Raw genomic sequence first — 19436 nt, 5'->3', positions numbered from 1 at the left:
GCTGAGCGTCACAGGTACTGGCACCACGCGCAGATGTGCACATGCTGATGAGCTGCTCTGTTTGCTGTTACAGACTGGTACTTAATGGCTGCTTTTTTTCTCTTCCTTTCTTCCCTTTTGTCCCCATCTCTTTCTGTTTCCTTTCTCGTATGGGATGGCTCTCATAGTACGGGATGATTTCTTTGGTAAGGCGAAGGCCTTTTTTAATTTTCTTTTTTTTTTTTTTATAATGTGAATTTTTTTTTCTAAATTTCTTCCATTCACTCAACATCCCTCCATATGTCTTGCATTACCTTGGTTTGGTTTTTTGTGATGGTGGTATCACCTCTCCAAGAAGCAGGACGCAGCTGGTCAGTAGCGATGGTTTGGGGATTCTCCTCTGTTTCTTGTAGTTGATTATCCACTTTGATGCTTCGCATGATTTGCCTGGCTGTGGGAGGTGGAGAGTGTAGGATGGGCTCTGTTAGACAGGGCTCTGTCCAGACCTCTCTTCCCCTTAGCTCCACACCACAAAGGGGTGAAGAGGTCTCCTTTTAGTCACTCCATGGTGTTGGGGTTTTTTTCCCTATGAGCAGGGCTTTCTCATTACAGCCTGCATAAGGTTATCTCATAGAGTCCATTCTGTGGCTCTGGGATGGCTTCATCCATTTCTTTATTGCAAGACCAGCCCTTCATACCTCTCGCTGGTTAAAGCATTGGGCTGTGACTGTGTCATACACAAATAAGGTAGAAAGTGTGGTGAGGAGACTGATGGTTGGGGCACTTTATGGCTTTTAGTTCTGGTATGATACCTCATCCTCTTCACCAAATTTCCTTTCTCTAATGAAAAGAGCCACAGAGAGGGATAGATTACTCAAGATGGGAAGGGAAAAGATTTAGTCCCAAAAAGCTGGGGATGAACCCTTTCCCTTGATATCCCTCAGCACCTGTAATGTCCTTGTGCCATTTTAATGTCTACTGGCTAAATATTTGTTTGATAATTTTAGAATCACTAAAAAGAAATAAGAAAATCATTTAATAAACATATGACTTCTTGGTCTTCTGACCAACTTAAGGCACGCCACAAAAGAAAGGGCTATAGGTCATTACCTTACCAAACCAAAAATACCATTCAGTTTAAACTGCAGTTAGTGTCTCTGAATTTTTTGCTGTTTGCAGTATTCTTTGACACAGCATCCAAAGAACACATTGCCTGAAACATCAAAGTGATTTATTATCTGGCTACTAATTTTTCAAAAGTTATTTGAAAATGCTGCTTCTTACTCATTCTTGCTGGGAATTTGCTTTTGCCATCATAAATTCATCCCATTTAACTGTGGGAAGAGGATCTGTATGTTGGAGTGTTGTGATGTGTTCTCATTTCTCGTATGCTACCATATTTCTCTAACTTCCGTTTACTTCAAGTTTGTGTTGTTTTTATTTTATTGCTAATATTAATCAGCAAATAACGGATCATGAAAACTGTTGATGTCTTTGCTGTAAAGGAAGAGGTAGTTAGAGGGCAGGACAAGGAGCACTTCAGCACAAACACTGATGGTTGTGAGAGTTCATCATGCTGTGAGACCTGCGGTGAGAAATGAGCTGCAACCCCCAGCACTGTCTCCTGACAGGGAGTGGCCTTTAGTCCTCAGGTGGCCTCTATTCCCCATTGTAAGATAGAAGTTGACACTGGGAGGCTGCAGGACCCTGGCAGCAGGAAACAGTGCGCATGTGCTTTTGGTCCCTAAATTCCTTTCCATGTGGTTTTATGAAATTTGACAATCTCTTAGCTGCAGATTTTTCAAAGTGCTTGCAACCCAATCTGTGTATTGGAGTCGTTGTATGTTGATGACCAAGTGCAAGCGCAGAGTGTCTGATGTAGATGTTTTCTTGAGTGCGGCTCTCAAGCGATGGGACTGAGACTTCAGATTTTAAACATCTGTGAGAAAACTGTTAAAGGTAGACAGACCAATTGGCAATCTGAAGTTCTGTTAAAATTGCTCTGGTGGAAGGCTGGTGATGGGAAGCCTTTCATGTGCCTGAAACTGGTCACAACCATGATCCCAAATCTGTACTGAGAAACAGAAAATTTGGATAATGCTAAGAAAGAAAGAAAAACACTGATGTCCAGATCTGGCCAGCAATTTGGACAGTGCTCTGCTGTCCTCTGTGAAAATCCTATGAACTTCTACCTTCTTCCTGTATGAGTGATGATAAAAAGTGTTTGCCATAGCTCATGGCCAAACCAGGAGTTACTGACTTGACTTCCCCTGACTGGTGCTAGTGAAGCTCTCCTCCTCTCTGTCCCTCTTAAGGGAATCTGTGAAAGTTGGGGTAAGAAGCTAGGTCTGCATTTGGGTTCTTTACAGAAGGACACATGGGTGTCTTTGCTTGTGCTGCATGGTCTTTCAGCAAGAGGCACTCCACTCTCCACAGCAGGACACTGAAGCCTAGGGAAGCCTAACAAAAGTGATTTCTCTTCCTCAAGCATGAGACAGGCAGTGCCACACAAGCTTCATGTTTCTGGGAGACCAGGTGAAAACTGCTTGGCCTTTCTTTTCAGGAATGGGCAAAGAAGTGGGGAATCTACTGTTGGAGAACTCGCAGCTGCTGGAGACCAAGTAAGGAACTGTTGTGTGCTCTGAACTGCCTGGCTGGTTATAAATGAGGGGTCATCTTGGAGTAGATCTTTGCCAGAACTCCTGCCTCAGGGCCTTGCTCGTTTATCTAGCACGTTCTCTTGTGTACATGTTGTTCCTTTAGTTGTAGGAGAGGAATTGCTCTTCTGAGCAACTTTCCTAACTGTCTCCTTTCTGCAGGCTCTTGGGTGAAGTGTTTGGGCCTGGGCTGGTAGAGTCTGATACCATCTGAAATCAATGGCAAGCTTTTAATTAACTTCAGTGGGAATCTAGATGTGTGTCTGGGGCTTTGTGAGGATATTGCTATTTACAAGATTTTTATTTGCAAGGTTTGCTATTTGGAAAGAGAATTTTCTTACTATTGAAAAGGGCTTTCAAAATTTATTAGTTGATAAAGGAGAAGCAGACAATGTAATGGACTTGTTTTCTGAGAGACTGGCAAACCAGATACTAAAGCTAAGCAGCCAAGAAGAGGAAGGCAAAGCACTCCCAGGGGAGAGTTGGAGAACTTACTATGATAGGAAGCTGCTGATTTTGAAGATGTTAAGATGATTTGGAGCTGACTGGAAATGCTTATTTATATCACCATCATCCACAATTATCTGCAATTACAGATAACAGCAGTTCTGAAAGGTGTTTTTCAGATCTTCGTCCTGTTAAAAATAGATTTGAGCCTTATGCAGGTGATAGGTTACCCTACACCTGTGTTCTGCAGTGTTCTGCCATTTTCTTAGAGATGTTGGTCTGTCAGGATACAGTACTGGACAAACCTCATCATGACCAATTATGGTGGTTTCTGTGTTCTTCTGCAGCTCCTTCTTGCCAAAATCTGTTTTTCCATTGAGTTGTAGCTGGACTGAATTGGTTAAATACACTCATTTCAGCTCTCCTTGTAGTGCTTGTGACTTTAGTTTCAGGTCTCTCTTATGGACAGCTGCTGGTTTTGGGCATTTTTGCTTATTGTCCCTTTCGCACCTTTAAGAAATGCTTTGAACGTTGTGAAGAATGATTTGATTGCCAAGGTGGACCAGCTGTCTGGAGAGCAGGAAGTGCTGAAGGGAGAGCTTGAAGCAACAAAGCAGGCCAAAGCCAAAATGGAAACCAGAGTCAAGGAGCTGGAGGAGGAGCTGAAAAGGTGAGTGATTCACAGCCTGCCCCGGGGAGCAGGGAGGACAGGAGGGACAAACCCACCTCATCTGTTAGTTTTATTCTGTGTCCCTCATAGAGGTTAGCACTGGAATGCAGAGGTACCTTACAGCGCACTTCAAGGCTGATGGTAGATGGCTGAGATATTTTTAGTGTTACATTGTTTTTTTATTGGATAGAAATGGATTATTAAACCTTGGAAAACATGCAGAATTTTCCTCCACAGGACTAGGATACTGCAGCAGCAACTGCAAATCCAGGCTTCCTGGAGTGAAGTGTCCAGAGTTTCAATTTGCAATTCAAAAAAACAGAGAGAATTTCAAAACTAAGGATTTTGACGGAAACTATCAAGAGCTTGATCCTCACAGCAGCCAAGACAGCTCTGAGAGGACTGAATGCTCATTCATTTAGTGAAAGAGCTAATACAGATTCCCAGAAACAGTATTTAAATGCCGGTATTGTTAATGGTTTCATTGTTCATGTTAAGAATGAGAAGAAGAGGCAGAAGAGATTTTAAAGTCCTATGCACATAGCATTTGGAGAGAACCCATTTCTTATTTTCCACTCAAACTAGAGAAACCCAAGCCTGAATGCCTAGCAAAGCCTGGGATGATTTCACATCCATAAAACTAAAGATGCCCCATGGAGCTCAAAGCAACATAATCACATTTTGACTAGCTGTACATCGCACTGTGGTGTCTCAGTTCAGCGGACAGTGTTTATTTTGCATCTGAAATCTGGAAGGTTGCATCTCTAATCTGAGCACAGGCTCACCAAGAGTAAAACAGACTGGTCTCTTCGTTGTTCAAAATGTCTGAAATGAAGATAGTCTCACAAGCAGTGGAAGTAGGTCTGATTCTGTAAAATGCCTTTTGAGTCTCTTATAATACATAAGATAATTATATATTATAATAATATACAATATGGACATGGACTTTTAACTGACAAGTGTGCCTTTTTAGGAGGTGGAGACAGCATTTTTTTTCTGCAGTGTCTTCGCTGTTAATAAAAGTGCTTGTAAGTCAAATGGGACTGCATGACAGCACCTCAGTATGAAGTCTAAATAAATTAAAAGCACTCCGTTAAATACTTTAAATATTTTAGTAATACAGAGTTTATGTTCTCTTCTTTACCATTATGGCAAACTCTCCTTCACATTAGAGACTTGTTTTGGTGCATTGAAAACAGGAGGAGCCCAGAAGAAGAACTTAACGCAGCATTTTCACTGCTGATAATGGCTCAGTTTTCCCATGGTTAAGATCCCACCAAACATTTGAACATAGATTATGGCTTTAACATAGAAATCGCCTGGACTGTTCCAGTGGTCAGTACTGTGGTACTCGCATCAAATGTTCCCAAGAAATGGGGTGATGTTGGTGAAGCTGTTCCAAGTAACGTCCTGCAAGGGAGAGGGGAAAATACCAGAGAAGCATCTTGTAATTTGTACACTTAGCTCACAGTTTGAAAACCTTTCCTTGTGATGCATGCAGAGAGACCTTGCCATGGATGGTTCTCCTCCCCAGACACCTCAGGACCAGCCATGGTGTCACTTGCTGGTTTGATGCCTTTTCTTCCTGTTTCCTAGAGTGAAATCTGAAGCGATTGTTGCCCGACGAGAACCCAAAGAGGAGGTGGAGGATGTAAGCAGCTATCTCTGTACAGAATTGGTATATTACATTACTAAAATGCCTGCGGGGAAAGGGGGTTTCTATACTTACACTGTATTACTTCATATGTATAAGCCCTGAGGTGCAAATTGATCTGCCTTTGTTAACGATGAGGGCAAAGCTGGTTGTTGCTGATAGATGCTGTGAGATTACCTCTTCATTGGACTTTCGAACTATAATTTGGCAAAAATCAGCTGCCATCGCAGTGGCAATACCATGCATGATGTAGTTTCTGCAGAACAGTGCTAGATCAGTGCCCTGCTCAGCACCTTCCCATTTTGTCTGATTCTCCCTAATTTTGAATTACAGTTGAGTGTGCAGCCTAGTTTCTCTTGGAGTCTCCTGATAGTCAGGCTTCTCCAGAAGAGCTTGTCTCCATGTTGGCAGTGAAGCTGTAAGCCATGCAGTGAAATCTAGGTTATACAGACAGCTTTGCTGCAGAAACTGCCTTCATTTATTAGTTCTGTAATCGTGCAGCATTGTTTTTCTCATTATTTCTTTCATATAAGCCAGTGCTGCCTGTTACAGGGTGCAGGCAGGGAAGACTCATGGACTGTTCTTCTATGGCAGCTCTTCATACTGTTTTGGCTGAGGTAGAGGCTTTTCAACAAAGACCAGCTATCACCAAAAAAAAGACAAACCAAAGCAGTTACAGAGATTTTCCTTTTAAATGTCACTCTGCGAGGACAAGGAATTAGATACACTTCTTTTCAATATTACTGTGCTCTTTGTAAGAGGCATTGGAGCAAGTTCAGTTCTAGCCTAATTCACTTGACTTAACTGGGATGAACTTGGTCTGTTAAGAATTTAGCTAGATAGGAAAATTTTGAACTTGTGCTTGTGAAATGCTGAAGAGGACTGGGTTTCTTTTAAGCTGAACTGCCAGGAGGTCTGTTTTTTTTAAATTAAAAAATAAGTTTGTAAAATTCCTTATTATTTATACACTTATTTTGACACTGGTCATACAGGTTTATTCCAAGTCCAGGGAGGCTGGAAAAGAGCTTCGTTAATTTGTGCTATTCCAGCTCTCAGCAGTACTCGCCTGCCAGGCTGAGCTTGGGAATTGCCGCAGTCTGGGCACAACCCAGTGCCGCTTCTTAGCCCTGTTGTTCTCATTTCCTACTCCTCAAAAGAGTAATCTCATTCCTGTTGCCTCCTGACCCAAAGCCACATGTGCCCTTCTTGGAAGGCCAAGTTATGTCACCAAAGAGGAAAAGGCCTTTCTTTAGTTTCTTGTGACCTACACCTTTTTGGGTGGGTACTAACAGAATGCCTCCTTCCTAGTCCTCTTGCAAGGACAGGTGACATTGCATTGTGCTCCCTGCTGCTTGTGACTGCATTTGCTAATGAACTAAAACTTTGGCTTCCAAACTTCTGGACCAGTGGACCACTGTCAATTCTCTTAATTCCTTCCAGACTATCAAAGCACTTTGCTGGCAATAGTCTCAGGGTGGGCTGTTCAATTTTGTGGTGGTTCTCATTCTAATTTCCCTGGGTTTGCAGAAGACCCCAGAGGTCCATGGGGCATAGTTTGGAGCTTACTTGTCTAGAATTAGCACCTCACATAGGGAAATGAGGGGGTAATCAAGCAGAACAGGAGAACTAACAAATATGTCTTTCTGTCTCCTGACTTGCCCTGTACTAACATCAATCCCCTCCCATCTTTTGTTGGCTGAAGCAGTGCTCCTCCCCCCTGCAGGACAACATTCCCATAGCTCAGCGCCGACGCTTCACCCGCGTGGAAATGGCCCGGGTTCTGATGGAGCGCAATCAATACAAAGAGAGGTTGATGGAGCTCCAGGAGGCTGTCAGGTGGACAGAGATGATCAGGTGAGACTGAGTGTTGGTGAATATTCCTATTTAGGACAGAACCTGGCCATATTTGACCTTGTGGTTAATGGAACCCCTACTAAAATAGGGGTTGAGAAGTGCTGAAAGTTTTGCAAACTGGCTGCTTCTCTCCTAATACCTTCTCTCTTATTCCTGAACTTGAGCTGCAAATCTTGAGTTGCCATCGTTATTTGGAGACACTGAGCTGGGTCCCTATTGAAGCTGATTTCATGGCTGGGATTCCATTCTCTTGCATTTCAGGTGCTCTCCTGCTGGCCTGTGATCCTTCTCCAGGTCAAGGGCATCTATTACTGGCACTGGCCTCAAAGTGGTAGCAGTGGAAGGGATTGAGGTTCCCTTTCCCCTAGTTTAAAGCCTTCTTTACTAAATTGGCAAGCCTATGGCCAAAGATCCTCTCCCCTTTCTCTGAGAGTTGGAACCCATCAGCTCCCAGGAGACCCAGTTTTGCGAAGCGAGTCCCATGGTCTAAGTAGCTGATGTCCTGGCTTCTGCTCCCATAGCCACTACCATAACCATTTATTGATCTTCTCAATTCACTTGGCCCTTTCAAGCCCGTTCCCTTTGACTGGGAGGATTGACAAGAAGACTACCTGCACTCTCGAGTCCCTCACTGCCACTCCCAGGGCTCTGTAATCCTTCTTGATAGTCTTTAAGATTGCTCCTGGCTGTATCATTGGTACCCACATGAAACAGTGGCAACAGGTAATAGTCAGTGGGATGTACAAGGTTTGGTCTCGGTGACATCCTTGATATGAGCAAGAGTCTCCTACTGCTATCACCCATTGCTTTTTCTTGGTTCCACTTGTTATATGGTGAGCCGATCGGGCTGTCTTACTTGATTGCTTCTAATTACTGAATTCTAAAGGCTGTGGCTTGCAATGAGTACAATGCTGGGGTTTGTGGTTACCAGACTAGTACTGAGGCAATGATAATGTTGCAAGGAGTTGATAAAACTTCGAATTGAACACACTTACTTGCACTTCATGTTAACATTGAATCATAAAGTGGTTGCATGTGCCTACATTAAAGAGCAGTGCCCGTCATTTCCTCTGTTGTGTTTTGAAACATGTCAAAATTCAGAATTCATTCTAACATGGCTTCCTTGATGGAAATGGCCTGCTGGTTGGCAGAAGCTTGGGTAAGAGATGCTGAAATTAACTTGCTTCTGCTGTGTTTGTCCTTAGAGCTTCCCGTGAGCACCCATCCGTCCAGGAGAAGAAGAAATCCACCATTTGGCAGTTGTAAGTTCTTTGATGGTTTGTGTAAGATTAAGAAAGGGGAAGTGTTGCCCTTTCTGCTTTAGACAGCAACTTAAAATTGACTCTGATATTAATGAAATGTCAACTAAAAGTGTTGTTAGCTGGATCCCTCAGGGGTTTCCTTCTGCAAGCTAAAATCAATGTCAATCAAACTGAGGACTTAGTGCTATGAACTAGGACAGTTTTCATGAAGGGCTTACAGCCTCTGATTGCTTCCCCTGTTGTAAATCTATGGTGTGTTGTCTCCCCAGGCACCTTTTCTCTTACTTCTTGGCCTTTTTCTGTCCCTAGCTTCAGCCGTCTGTTCAGCTCTTCCTCGAGTCCCCCACCAGCAAAGAGGACCTACCCCTCTGTGAACATCCACTACAAGTCTCCAACCACAGCAGGGTTCAGCCAGCGTCGCAGTCACACCATGTGCCAGATCTCTTCTGGCAGCCGCACCCTGGAGTTCTTCCCTGAAGAGTGAGTTGAATGCTGTGTGCCAAGCCAGGTCCCTCAGCAGCTCTCCTAAATAGCAGCTTTTCTTGAAATAAGCTGTTTTCTGCTTTTAAAAAAGTCTGTGTAGTGTTAACAAGTTTCTGCCTCTTTTGGTTCATCTCCCTGATCTTTCACTCATCAGTTACCGTATGGATGGGCTCAGCAAACTTTGTCCTCCCAGACATATCCCTGCTATGGCTTTCTAGGCCACGATGATGGATCACAGCAGGAACCACTGTAGGCTTGAGTTGGCCTCAGCCCTAGTTCTGCACTCGTGTTTGCAGACTGCGTGACAGAATGAAGTAGGGCCTTTGTGGTAGAGCATGATGGCAGCACTGGGACAGTGGGATAAAATGTCTTGCCCAACCCTGTTGACAAGGAGTTTACGTGAAGACAAAAGTTCTCTCAACAGCACAAGTAGGTTGCAATATTTGGTTGTAATCTTAACCATGCTAAAAAAGAGCCTCTGAGTGTTGCTACTGCTGAATCTTCTCTCTATTCTTTATGTCTCTGATTTGAAGGGAGAAAACTCTTCTGGGCTTTACTTGACCTCAAAATGCATGTGCTCTACCCTTATAAGGTTCTACAGTTTTATATGTGGTAACATTTTTTGTGGAAATACTTTGGAGAATGTGATGGTAAAGAATAACTTCTGCAAAAGAAGGATTTGTTAGAAAGGAAGTAGATCAGGAAAAGAGAGGTTGTCTTTAGAAGGGTAAAATTGTATTTTACAGATACGCACTGCCTTTATTCTGTTCTTTTTATCTGATTACAATACCATAGTCATTGTGTGGTGTCTGAGTGCTTTTCAGCAGTGCATTAAACAATGTGAGTAACTGCTGTCAGAAGCTGTTTGTTCTCTCATCTTCTCCCCAGGGGAGGAAGCATGTGCAAGGAAGTGTTTTGTTTTAGCAGGGTGTTGTTTTTCTTTTAAGTATATATGTCATCGTGTGTGTGTGTGTGTGTGTGTGTGTGTGTGTGTGTGTGTGTAGGGGTCTTTGTTTTGGATTGGATTTTTTTTTTTGCTGATATTGTTTGTGCTTTGGAATTATACTTTTAAAAGCTATTGAGAGCTGGAGCTGATATTCAAACAGCCTTTGTTTATATTAAAATGTATCCTAAGAGCTCACAGATCAATTTTTCTTTTAACCTTTGCCAGTGCAAAGTTGGAGTTATTCTGTTGAAACCAGCAGTTTCAATATCAGTAAGTGCATATTTTCCTTGTCAGCAGAGAAAGATTTAAAATGGACAGAAAAAGAAATAGTTGACTATAACGAAGAGGAGAAGAACTCAAATGCCTTCCTGATGGAGACATTAGATTAGTAAATCGTAGCAGCTAAGCAGAAATTGTAGATTCATAGGCCTTGTGGAAGGTTGGTTCCCTGTTTTGGAAGGGGTCCTGGAGCACTGAAGTGGAGATTACAATGATTTGGTCTGCTGCATTGCTCAGGTAACAGGGACCTGGAGATGCCTATACCTGCTTCTTGACAGTTTGCTCTCTCCGATTTCCTGCATCTGTTTTCAGAGATGGATTTTATTTGCTTTGTGTTTCCTTCCCCTGCTACGGTGACACTCCCTTAACCTTCAGCTTCTGTTTTTAACTGTAGATTGAGAGGTAACGCTGTTGCTTCTCTCCCCAGTGACTGTACGTCCTCGGCGCGTCGCGAGCAGAAGCGGGAGCAGTACCGCCAGGTCCGGGAGCACGTGCGGAATGACGATGGGCGACTGCAGGCCTGCGGCTGGAGCCTCCCTGCCAAGTACAAGCAGGTAGGGACCACTCTCTGGCCAGGCAGAGGGGCCCTCATCCCTCACAGTGAAACCAGTGAAGACCTCACTCTCCCACTGGTAACTTTAGCCTTAAGTATTAGTCCTCAAATATTTCATTTATAGGTACCATATGCATGTTTTATTTGTATAACTGTAGGCACAGATCAAACTGATCTTTTCTGCATCTCCACCAAAGTCAATGGAGAGGGCATTCCCCTGCATGAAGGTGCTGAAAGAACCTACCCTAAACAGAAAGTAATGAAACTTTTGTCCAGAGCCCAGTACTTGGTTTTATTTCCTTTGTTATTATAATTGGGCTTGAACGTTAGATACTTCATTTATGCTCTGAGAACTTTACCAATCATTTAGTATAGAAACCATGTGCAATGCAGTTTGCTCCCACTTCTCCTCAGCAGTAACACAAAATCAAATGTGATTGGCCTCATTTGTTGGCCTATGACTCATTGAACTGGTCAAAGACCACCTGAAAGGAAGGAGTCGTGCAGTGTGGCTTGAAAGTGGGTGAGTTTCAGGCCACAATGGGAGGGAACACCAGTGTTCTGACTTCTGTGGAGGGAGCATCTGTTAACAAGCCTTTCTCTGTCAGCAGTGCAGTATATAGCCTCTGTTGGCCATAACTGGGGCATTGTATAATGGTGAGAGAGGCAGTGTCTGGGGTAGACTGCTCCCAGCCCTGCAGGGACTCTTTTTCATGCAAGATGCGAGATGAAGCCGCAGCAGCACCCATCCCTGAGTCTAATAGGTTTGGCTCTGGCACAATGGTTACATCGTTCTTACTATAGCCTGGTGTTTACAGCTTTGTACTGTCTTTTTCATCTTCTCTTTCCCCACAGCTGAGTCCCAATGGTGGTCAGGAAGACACTCGCATGAAAAACGTCCCCGTGCCTGTATATTGTCGCCCACTAGTAGAGAAGGACCCAACCATGAAGGTACATTTTCTCTGTGTACCATTCCAGTCCAGAACAGCACATGGAATAAGCAAAGAATTTTGGTCGCTAAATGTGCAGTTTTTACAACAATCTGTTTTGGGTTTTTTTTACATTATATATTCCAAATTTTATCTTCTGCTTCCTTTTTCTGAATGGTGGCTTCCAGTGTACATAGGGAAAAGTATCTCTCTCTGTATGGATGCAATTCTCAGCTGATTCTGGTTGCCAGGCCCCATGCTTCTGACGTACATCTTGTGCTTTTTTGAGACAACTCTTACGTAACATCAGCAGCATTTGATGCTTATAAGGCTTTTGCTAAGACTTCTTAGGGTATAATACAAAACATTATGAAAATTCATTAAAAGGAGCAGGTGAAAGGAAAAATGCATTTCAGCACTCCTTTTTTAGATTCCACTGTTGACCAGGGTTCACTGGTAACAGACTAAAATTATCTAGAGCAGATTTTTGTGAAGCTGTGTCTGTCAATACTAGAATATTTTGAGTGGAATTGTGGTTGAGAATAGATGTGCTACCTGCAGAGAGATGACCATTTATCTGCTATAACTAGTTGTTTTGAAATCGGCAGCTTGTCATTAACTTCATTCAGACATGATTTAGAAGTCATTCTGATATTTAAGTTGTAAGAACATTCTTACACTGTTAGTTGTTTCTAGAAGATTGGTGTGATCTTTGGATAATATTCTGTTCAGTGTCTTTTCTTTATGATTTTGGATAAATTCAATATTTGTTTCTGTAGTCCTATTCCCAGCATTCTCCGAAAAACTATCTGGAAGTAGCTCATAGGAAATTAGCTAAATTTAATTTCAGAAAATACGCAGTGTGCTTCTTTTACTCTACACTTGTTACACAGGACCAGCAGATTTTTTTTTAACTTCATTTTTTGCTGTCTTAGTTCTTTACACAGCTCTTCAAGATCAGAGGAACACTGATTTTGGGGCAAAGGGTTGTGTGAGGAAGCAGGGGATGGCAGGGGGACTGGAGAGCAGAGTGCACAGGATGTGTATGCTCAGCCAAGTAATCACTGTCAATTTTAGGTAAGCAGTGATGCTTACTGTACCCAAGCTGGTAACATCTGCCATGTCCTGCTTGCTCTGCTACAATGATTTAAGAACCCTGGAGTCAGAAAAACTGGGGACATTTCAGAAGCTTTTTTTCAGTTATGCACTTGATTTATTATCTTGATTTTCTTTAAATCTGTTAAAAAAATGCTGATTATTGCTAAGTTACAGAGAACTTTTATCTTACCTCCATCAAATCTGTCTCTTCTCATAGAAATCAGCAAGATCTGTTGTTTCCAACTAAATATCTTAGGTGTTTGACATGTGTCCAGAGTTCTGTACAAAAGTGCCTGAATTTAAAGAGACCCTGAAACCTCCAGAGTTCTTAGTTTAAGATTCCTGTTTCTGTTACTTAGCTGTGGTGTGCAGCTGGAGTCAATCTCACGGGATGGAGACCATTGGAGCAGGAGCCTGGGAATGGGCAGAAATTGGAGCCTGGACGTGATCCCCTCACCTGTGATAGGGAAGTGGAAGGCGAGAACAACAAAAGTAACCACACGTCTCCTGAAAAGAAAAAGGTCAGAAAAGAAAATGGATTTGTCTTTGGTGTTTTTTCTCATTCCATTCCTGACATGACTTTTCTCTCAGTACCTTTGTACTATGCTCTAACTTGTACTTCTGGAGCATCGTTCTGTGGGGCAGGGTTGTGATGTTCGAGCTCTTTGGTAACTTCCTGTATGATTGGGACAGATCATCCAGGATAAAATTTTCCAACTTCTACTTTTGAAACATTTGGAACTTTGAAAAAATTTCTAACAGTAAGGGTAATTAAATGCATGATGAGGTTGCTAGGAAAATTAAGGAGTCTTCATCACTGTAAATTAAAAGAAAATAATAAATAAATTCAGGCAGAGGTTTTTTAAAAAAGCATAGACGTATCACAGTCCATGAGTCCATTTGGTTCAGAAGTTGAAGCTCTTGAGGTTTATTCCAGCTCTGTTTTTTAATAGTCTTATGTGTGGGTTTGTGGTCTTTTTAAGAACCAAGCTGTAATTTGCAGATGATAACACAACATTTTATCCTTCCTAGTTTGTGGGAGTTTTTCCACAGTCTTCTGAGATCAGCTTGCTTAAGCTGGTGGGTTGAGGCTGTCCCAGCTCCATGGTATTCTGTCTACTGTGAATGTTCAGTGAGCCAGTAGTCAGACATCTCAGAAGAGAAATTAATGGCCAAATTCCTCTGGCCCTAAGGAGCCAGATAGGCGCTTTGGCTGGTGTTCCAGATACTAGTGCAGCAACCTGAATGGAATTTGCATAGCTGGTATTGTTTATTTGCATCAGCTGGGAAGAGACTTGGCTCTTTGAAGCCAGCATTGTGGTATTTGCATGTGTAAATTTTGCCAAGCTCTAATCCACTCAGTCTGACCTGAGAGGAGCACTGATTCTGCCCGTGTGTTTGCTCTCTTGAAGGCAAAGGAGCTCCATGAAATGGATGCCACGTCCAGTCGTGTCTGGATCCTCACTAGTACACTGTCAACAAGTAAAGTTGTGATTATTGATGCCAATCAGCCTGGCACAGTAGTGGACCAGTTCACTGTCTGCAATGCTCATGTGCTCTGCATCTCCAGCATCCCTGGTAAGTGGGGCCTGGACACTGGCTGTGATCTGCACAGGGTCACCTGCTCCACTGAGAAGTAGTAAATGCAGCATCCTCACTGCAGAACTTACCCTGGACCATTCTGTAATTGTCCCTAAAAACCATGACTTGGATCTTGCCTTCCTGTAGGACCTTTCTGTGGAGATCCTTCACTGTTGAACGTTTAGTAAGTCGTTCCTGTGTCACATAAAGGATGGTTCTTGGGAGCAAGAGTGAGCCTTGCCCAGGTTTGGGAGTGCTCTGTAGCTGGCCTGAATGTTGATGCTAGGGATTTGCCATGATGTTGACTGATGCTGTGGTGCCTCCCCAGGGTAGTGAACTCTGAGGGTGAGCATATTCCACCCATATGGTTACCTCAGGACTACTGCTACCTTTAAATTAGCAGTGACAGCTAAATTTATGGGAGAATCTGTTCTTTGCCCTTCAGCGGCCAGTGAGAGTGATTATCCTCCAGGCGAGATCTTTCTGGAGGGAGATGTAAATCCTGAAGAGTCGTCTGGAACAGATGGTGTCTTGGCAGGAATCACTCTGGTGGGCTGTGCAACCCGCTGCAATGTGCCACGAAGCAACTGTTCCTCGCGTGGTGACACACCTGTGCTGGACAAGGGACAGAGTGAGTTTTGGGACATAAGAATTCACGGCAGTCCAATTATAGCTAGTCCCATATGAGCTTACGGTCTTACAGCTGCATCCTCCTGTCCCTGAGTTAACTACTTCAGAGGCCTCAAGAAGTTTCATAATGTGGTAGGGGAAGACCAAAGGCCCTTTTGGTTCATTTCTGTTTAGAGCCCTCCTTTTCTCTCCAAGTCATCCACATCCTTCAGTCCAGTTGTGGGTGTCCTGTAGCAGAGTGTTTTTGACAGGTGATATGTTTGCCCTGCTGCAATTGCTTCTGTTCTCATTGCTTGCACCTCTGAACCATGACTTCTTGTCAAGTCAGTTAAGCACATGTGAAAACTACAATGATGGCCTTGCTGACTCCATACTGCAGTGTGCAGCCCTGGAGAACTTCTGATGTTTTGCTAGTCACAGATTGGGCTTCACTTTAAAATAGCCTCTGTTTCCCACTCAAGCAGAAAACACTGGATGAGCTGCTGTATGTGGTGCAGGCTCAGGGCTTGATTCAATTTGGCAAGAAAGGATAAATGAAAAAAGGGACAGCCTGATTTCTGTATTGCTGATTTACCAGCTCATTCTCCAGTATGTCTCACACTCTTCTTTGTCTTTTAGGTGAGGTGGCTGCTGTCTGCAATGGGAAAATCAACCAGTCCCAGTCTACTGAGGAGGCGACAGAAGCTACGGAGGTACCAGAGAACGGTACAAGTGAGGCAGAGCCTGCTCAGGCCCGGCCTGGACCCCTCACAGAGCACGTGTTTACAGATCCAGTCCCTGCACAGGGACCTCTTCGGCAGAACGGGTAGGCAGTGTGGGGCCAAAGTTAATTATTTATCAATCAGCTCTGTTTTCATAAGCTTTTAGATATGAGAACCAGTCTGATCTTCTGACCAAGTGTCAAACTTTTTTTCAGTTTCGTGCCCAAATAGTATTACAGATGGGATGACAGGAAGAGAAAGATATTAAATTAAAATAAACATGGTTCAGCCTGCAGTAGACTGCATTAGCTGTTCAAGTGCAAATATTTGATCTCAGTATGAATTTAGACCTGCTGTTAGACAGATCTTCCAAAGTACATGTACATTTAATGTTCTTACTGAAGCAGCTTACTGATTCATGTGTAAAAATGATGATTGAGTTATTCTAATAGTACATCTAACGTGCTGTGAAGATAATGAAGAAAGCGTAGTCGCCACCCAAAAATTCTTAAGACAAATGAGTCTGATGTAATGGCCTAAGAAGCAAGGTGGAAGCCTTGGATAGAACAACTTGGTCATTTAGGAACAATATCTAAGTTGTTTCTGTTGAAGTTGGACATGAACAGAGAAAATAGTGTCTGTCAGTACTATGATACAAACACTAAGTTAAGTTCTATAGATTTGAAGTACTTGCTATTTGTACTGGTTGGGGTAAAGAGCTGGTTTTGACAATTGATTTGGGAGTCAAGCAGTTAAAAAGCACTGAAGAGAAGGAAGCTGTTTGTGAATACAAGTGCCCTTATCTGCTTGCCAGACTGTGAGCATAGATGGGCATTCTGTGCATGGCTGCTGATAAAGCCTCTAACAGTGTTCTTTTGCCTCTTCAGGGAGAATGGGCAGCTGAAGACAGAGTCAAGCACAACACTGCCAGATCAGGAGTTGAATGGGGATGCTGCTGGGTCTTGCACCAGTGCTGCCCCCACCATGTGGCTGGGAGCACAGAATGGCTGGTAGGTTCCCCTTGGGCTGGCAGATCTCTCTGGCACCTCCGTTCTCTGGGCTCTGCTTTGTGTCCACACATCTTTAGTTCCCTTCTTCTCTCTGGAATAGGTTTTCATTGCTCATTGTTGTTCTGAACCCCCAGCACATCATAGGCACAGGGATTTAACCTCACTTTCTTACCTACCCTCCACCCTTCCTACCAGAAGAAAAGACTCAAGCCTAGTCAGGTGTGGGACTTTGCTGCTAACCCTCCCTGATTTGTTCTTTCTCACAGGCTTTATGTGCACTCGGCTGTATCCAACTGGAAGAAGTGTCTGCACTCAATAAAGCTGAAGGACTCTGTACTGAGTCTAGTGTAAGTGTGCATGCCAAGAGACACTGAAGGAGACAGACGGTTCAGTGTTTAAGTGGTATTTTAGATGGGGGTAGCAGCTCTTTGTCAGTCATCTTTTTCTTTGCTTTTCTAAGTGCATTGGTTTGTGAGGAAAGTTTCACAAAGTTTTTTGTTATTAGGAAGCCTCATACTGAGCCGTTTTCCTGCTCAACTGCAGACCTGACCCAAATTAGTAAATAAGGTACTAAATGAGATTAGCAGTATCAGGAGGAAAAAGGCAAAATTTCACTGAGTTGTAAATTAGGTGGAATTTGTTGAGATTGATGGAGTTTGTAGTGTGAAGTTAACCTCAACAGGAAATTTACGGATGATCTTACTACAGCGGAGGTAAGATGTATGAACCTTGGTTCCTGCAAGTGCTAAACTGAATGGGAATTGTAGAGAGAACATAAAGATGGTGTGCATGGATGTCAGAAAGGATTTGTTAGTCCCTGACTTCTACAGATTTTGTTAGTATTTACTTTTCTGTGATTTCAGGCATGTGAAAGGGAGGGTTCTCGTTGCTCTGGCAGATGGAACACTAGCCATATTCCACCGGGGAGAAGGTAAGAATCAACGTAGTAAGCGAAAAACAAACTTGGCCAAAAGTGTAACAAAGGATTAAATGCTGTTCTGAGTTGAAAAGGAAAGGTGCCGAGTTGCCAGGGTACAAACATATGGTTAAAATGCAATAGCTGTTATACACATGTAATCCTTATCCTAAAATATCCACGGCATACTTTAACCATTTCTGAACTTTTCTGAGCAAAACCACGTGTGTAAGTTCTGTGTAGCACATGCAGAGTAAATGCAACACTTAGGATTACGTATGCTGTGCAGTTGTTTGAGGCATGCTTGGTGAGTGCATTTGCGCCGTACTGTGGTACTGTGCATTCACAAATGAACTGTAACAGGGCATGCACACTCAGCCTGTACCTGAGCAGATCATCTGTATGGTTGCAAATAGACCTGCTGCTTCCCAGGGAAGTTGGGCCCTGTGCAAGGAGTGGAATTGGTCACTGCGTCCACAGCAGGCAGAGCTGGGATTTTCAGGAAGCCTGGAAATCTCAAATAAATGGAGCCTTTGCGTTACACTTGGTCAGTTTTTCTTGTTGCAGAAAAGAGATGTCTGAGTAATCTGACATGCATTAATCTTGTCACTTCAGGATATTTTTTGAATTCTGTATTTCTTGACCTCCTCACTGTTGTAGGACTTGTTTACTTATGACTTGAGCAGTTCCCAAGCTGTATTTGTACCTGAAAGCACACAGGAATTTGCTAATTGTGACTAGCGCTTGCATATTAAGAACTTATTCACTGAGTAGCAGTTTATCCACCAAGCTGAAATACAGAGATTTCTGGTTTTATGCATTCTAAATTTTGATTCAGCCTTTGTCATAAATTCAAGCCTGACCACTGACGCAAAAATTGTTGCCATCAGAAAGAGGATAAAGCTTCGTGGTATAGAGGCCACCTGTATGGGAAGGACGTGGTGTCTGCCTGGTTAGTTAGAAAATAAGTGTGAGAGGAGGGAGATTGATTCCTTATCATGGATTTAATGCCTTGGGAAGATTATATTGTCTGTCTGTGATACGAGGAAGCCTTACCACAAGGTCCGTTGAAATTTCTGCATAGTCTTGTTAGACTGTCTTTCTTCTTTTCTGCTGTTTTTGTTGTACTTGTTGGAGAAGCCTGTTAACTTCATTACAATAAAAGGATGTTTAAATTAGCCTGTTTTGGAGAGCTTTCAGCCCACCAAACTAAACTTGATTGTCATGTGTTTTGTAAGTATGAGACTGTGCCTGAAGGTGCATTCATGGATGCACCTGGATTCACAGATGTAAGCAAAGTGAGTATTTGAGTATTAGCTAAGCCCATATACCTAGATATACGTGGAAAGGTAGATGATTCTGTTGTATACTGACATGTGATCAAGGGGATGTATTATTCCACACTTGTTTTCCACCCCAGATGGTCAGTGGGATCTCAGTAATTACCACCTGATGGACCTCGGTCACACTCACCATTCCATCCGCTGCATGGCTGTTGTGTATGATAGAGTCTGGTGTGGCTACAAGAACAAAATCCACGTTATCCAACCCAAGACAATGCAGATTGAGGTAAGGGAGCAAATGTGTGTGTATGTATGCACGTGCTTGTGTTGTATTTATTCTTACAGCTGTTTTCTGCTGCAGTGTATGGAAATGCAGAGCCTTTATGTTGTCATTGCCGACTGCAGAACCACTTTGCAGAGCTTAAATCTTCAGATAAGTCTGCACTGAGCACTGTCTTTGCCTTTACTAGTGAGTCTGTGAGGCCACATACTACACAAATGTAT

At 43.0% G+C, this 19436-nt stretch overlaps 1 protein-coding gene across 1 annotated transcript in view; it reads left to right on the top strand.

Annotated features, from left to right (window-relative positions):
* The window catches only part of MAPK8IP3 (mitogen-activated protein kinase 8 interacting protein 3), a 34106-nt gene that overhangs the window by 8881 nt on the left and 5789 nt on the right, over positions 1–19436 (top strand). The window contains exons 4-19 of the mRNA XM_010180100.1: positions 2543–2600; positions 3601–3753; positions 5350–5431; positions 7110–7261; positions 8467–8523; positions 8833–9003; positions 10659–10785; positions 11640–11735; positions 13171–13332; positions 14224–14389; positions 14838–15023; positions 15641–15827; positions 16611–16733; positions 17000–17080; positions 17597–17664; positions 19070–19218. Coding sequence (XP_010178402.1) covers positions 2543–2600; positions 3601–3753; positions 5350–5431; positions 7110–7261; positions 8467–8523; positions 8833–9003; positions 10659–10785; positions 11640–11735; positions 13171–13332; positions 14224–14389; positions 14838–15023; positions 15641–15827; positions 16611–16733; positions 17000–17080; positions 17597–17664; positions 19070–19218 — 2018 coding nt within the window. The remainder of the gene's footprint in view (positions 1–2542; positions 2601–3600; positions 3754–5349; positions 5432–7109; positions 7262–8466; positions 8524–8832; positions 9004–10658; positions 10786–11639; positions 11736–13170; positions 13333–14223; positions 14390–14837; positions 15024–15640; positions 15828–16610; positions 16734–16999; positions 17081–17596; positions 17665–19069; positions 19219–19436) is intronic.

The sequence above is a fragment of the Mesitornis unicolor genome, unplaced genomic scaffold (genome assembly GCF_000695765.1).
Source record: "Mesitornis unicolor isolate BGI_N332 unplaced genomic scaffold, ASM69576v1 scaffold26932, whole genome shotgun sequence".
NCBI classification, from domain to species: domain Eukaryota; kingdom Metazoa; phylum Chordata; class Aves; order Mesitornithiformes; family Mesitornithidae; genus Mesitornis; species Mesitornis unicolor.
Note: the sequence above shows the minus strand (reverse complement) of the source record. Positions and strands in the feature narration are given on the sequence as shown.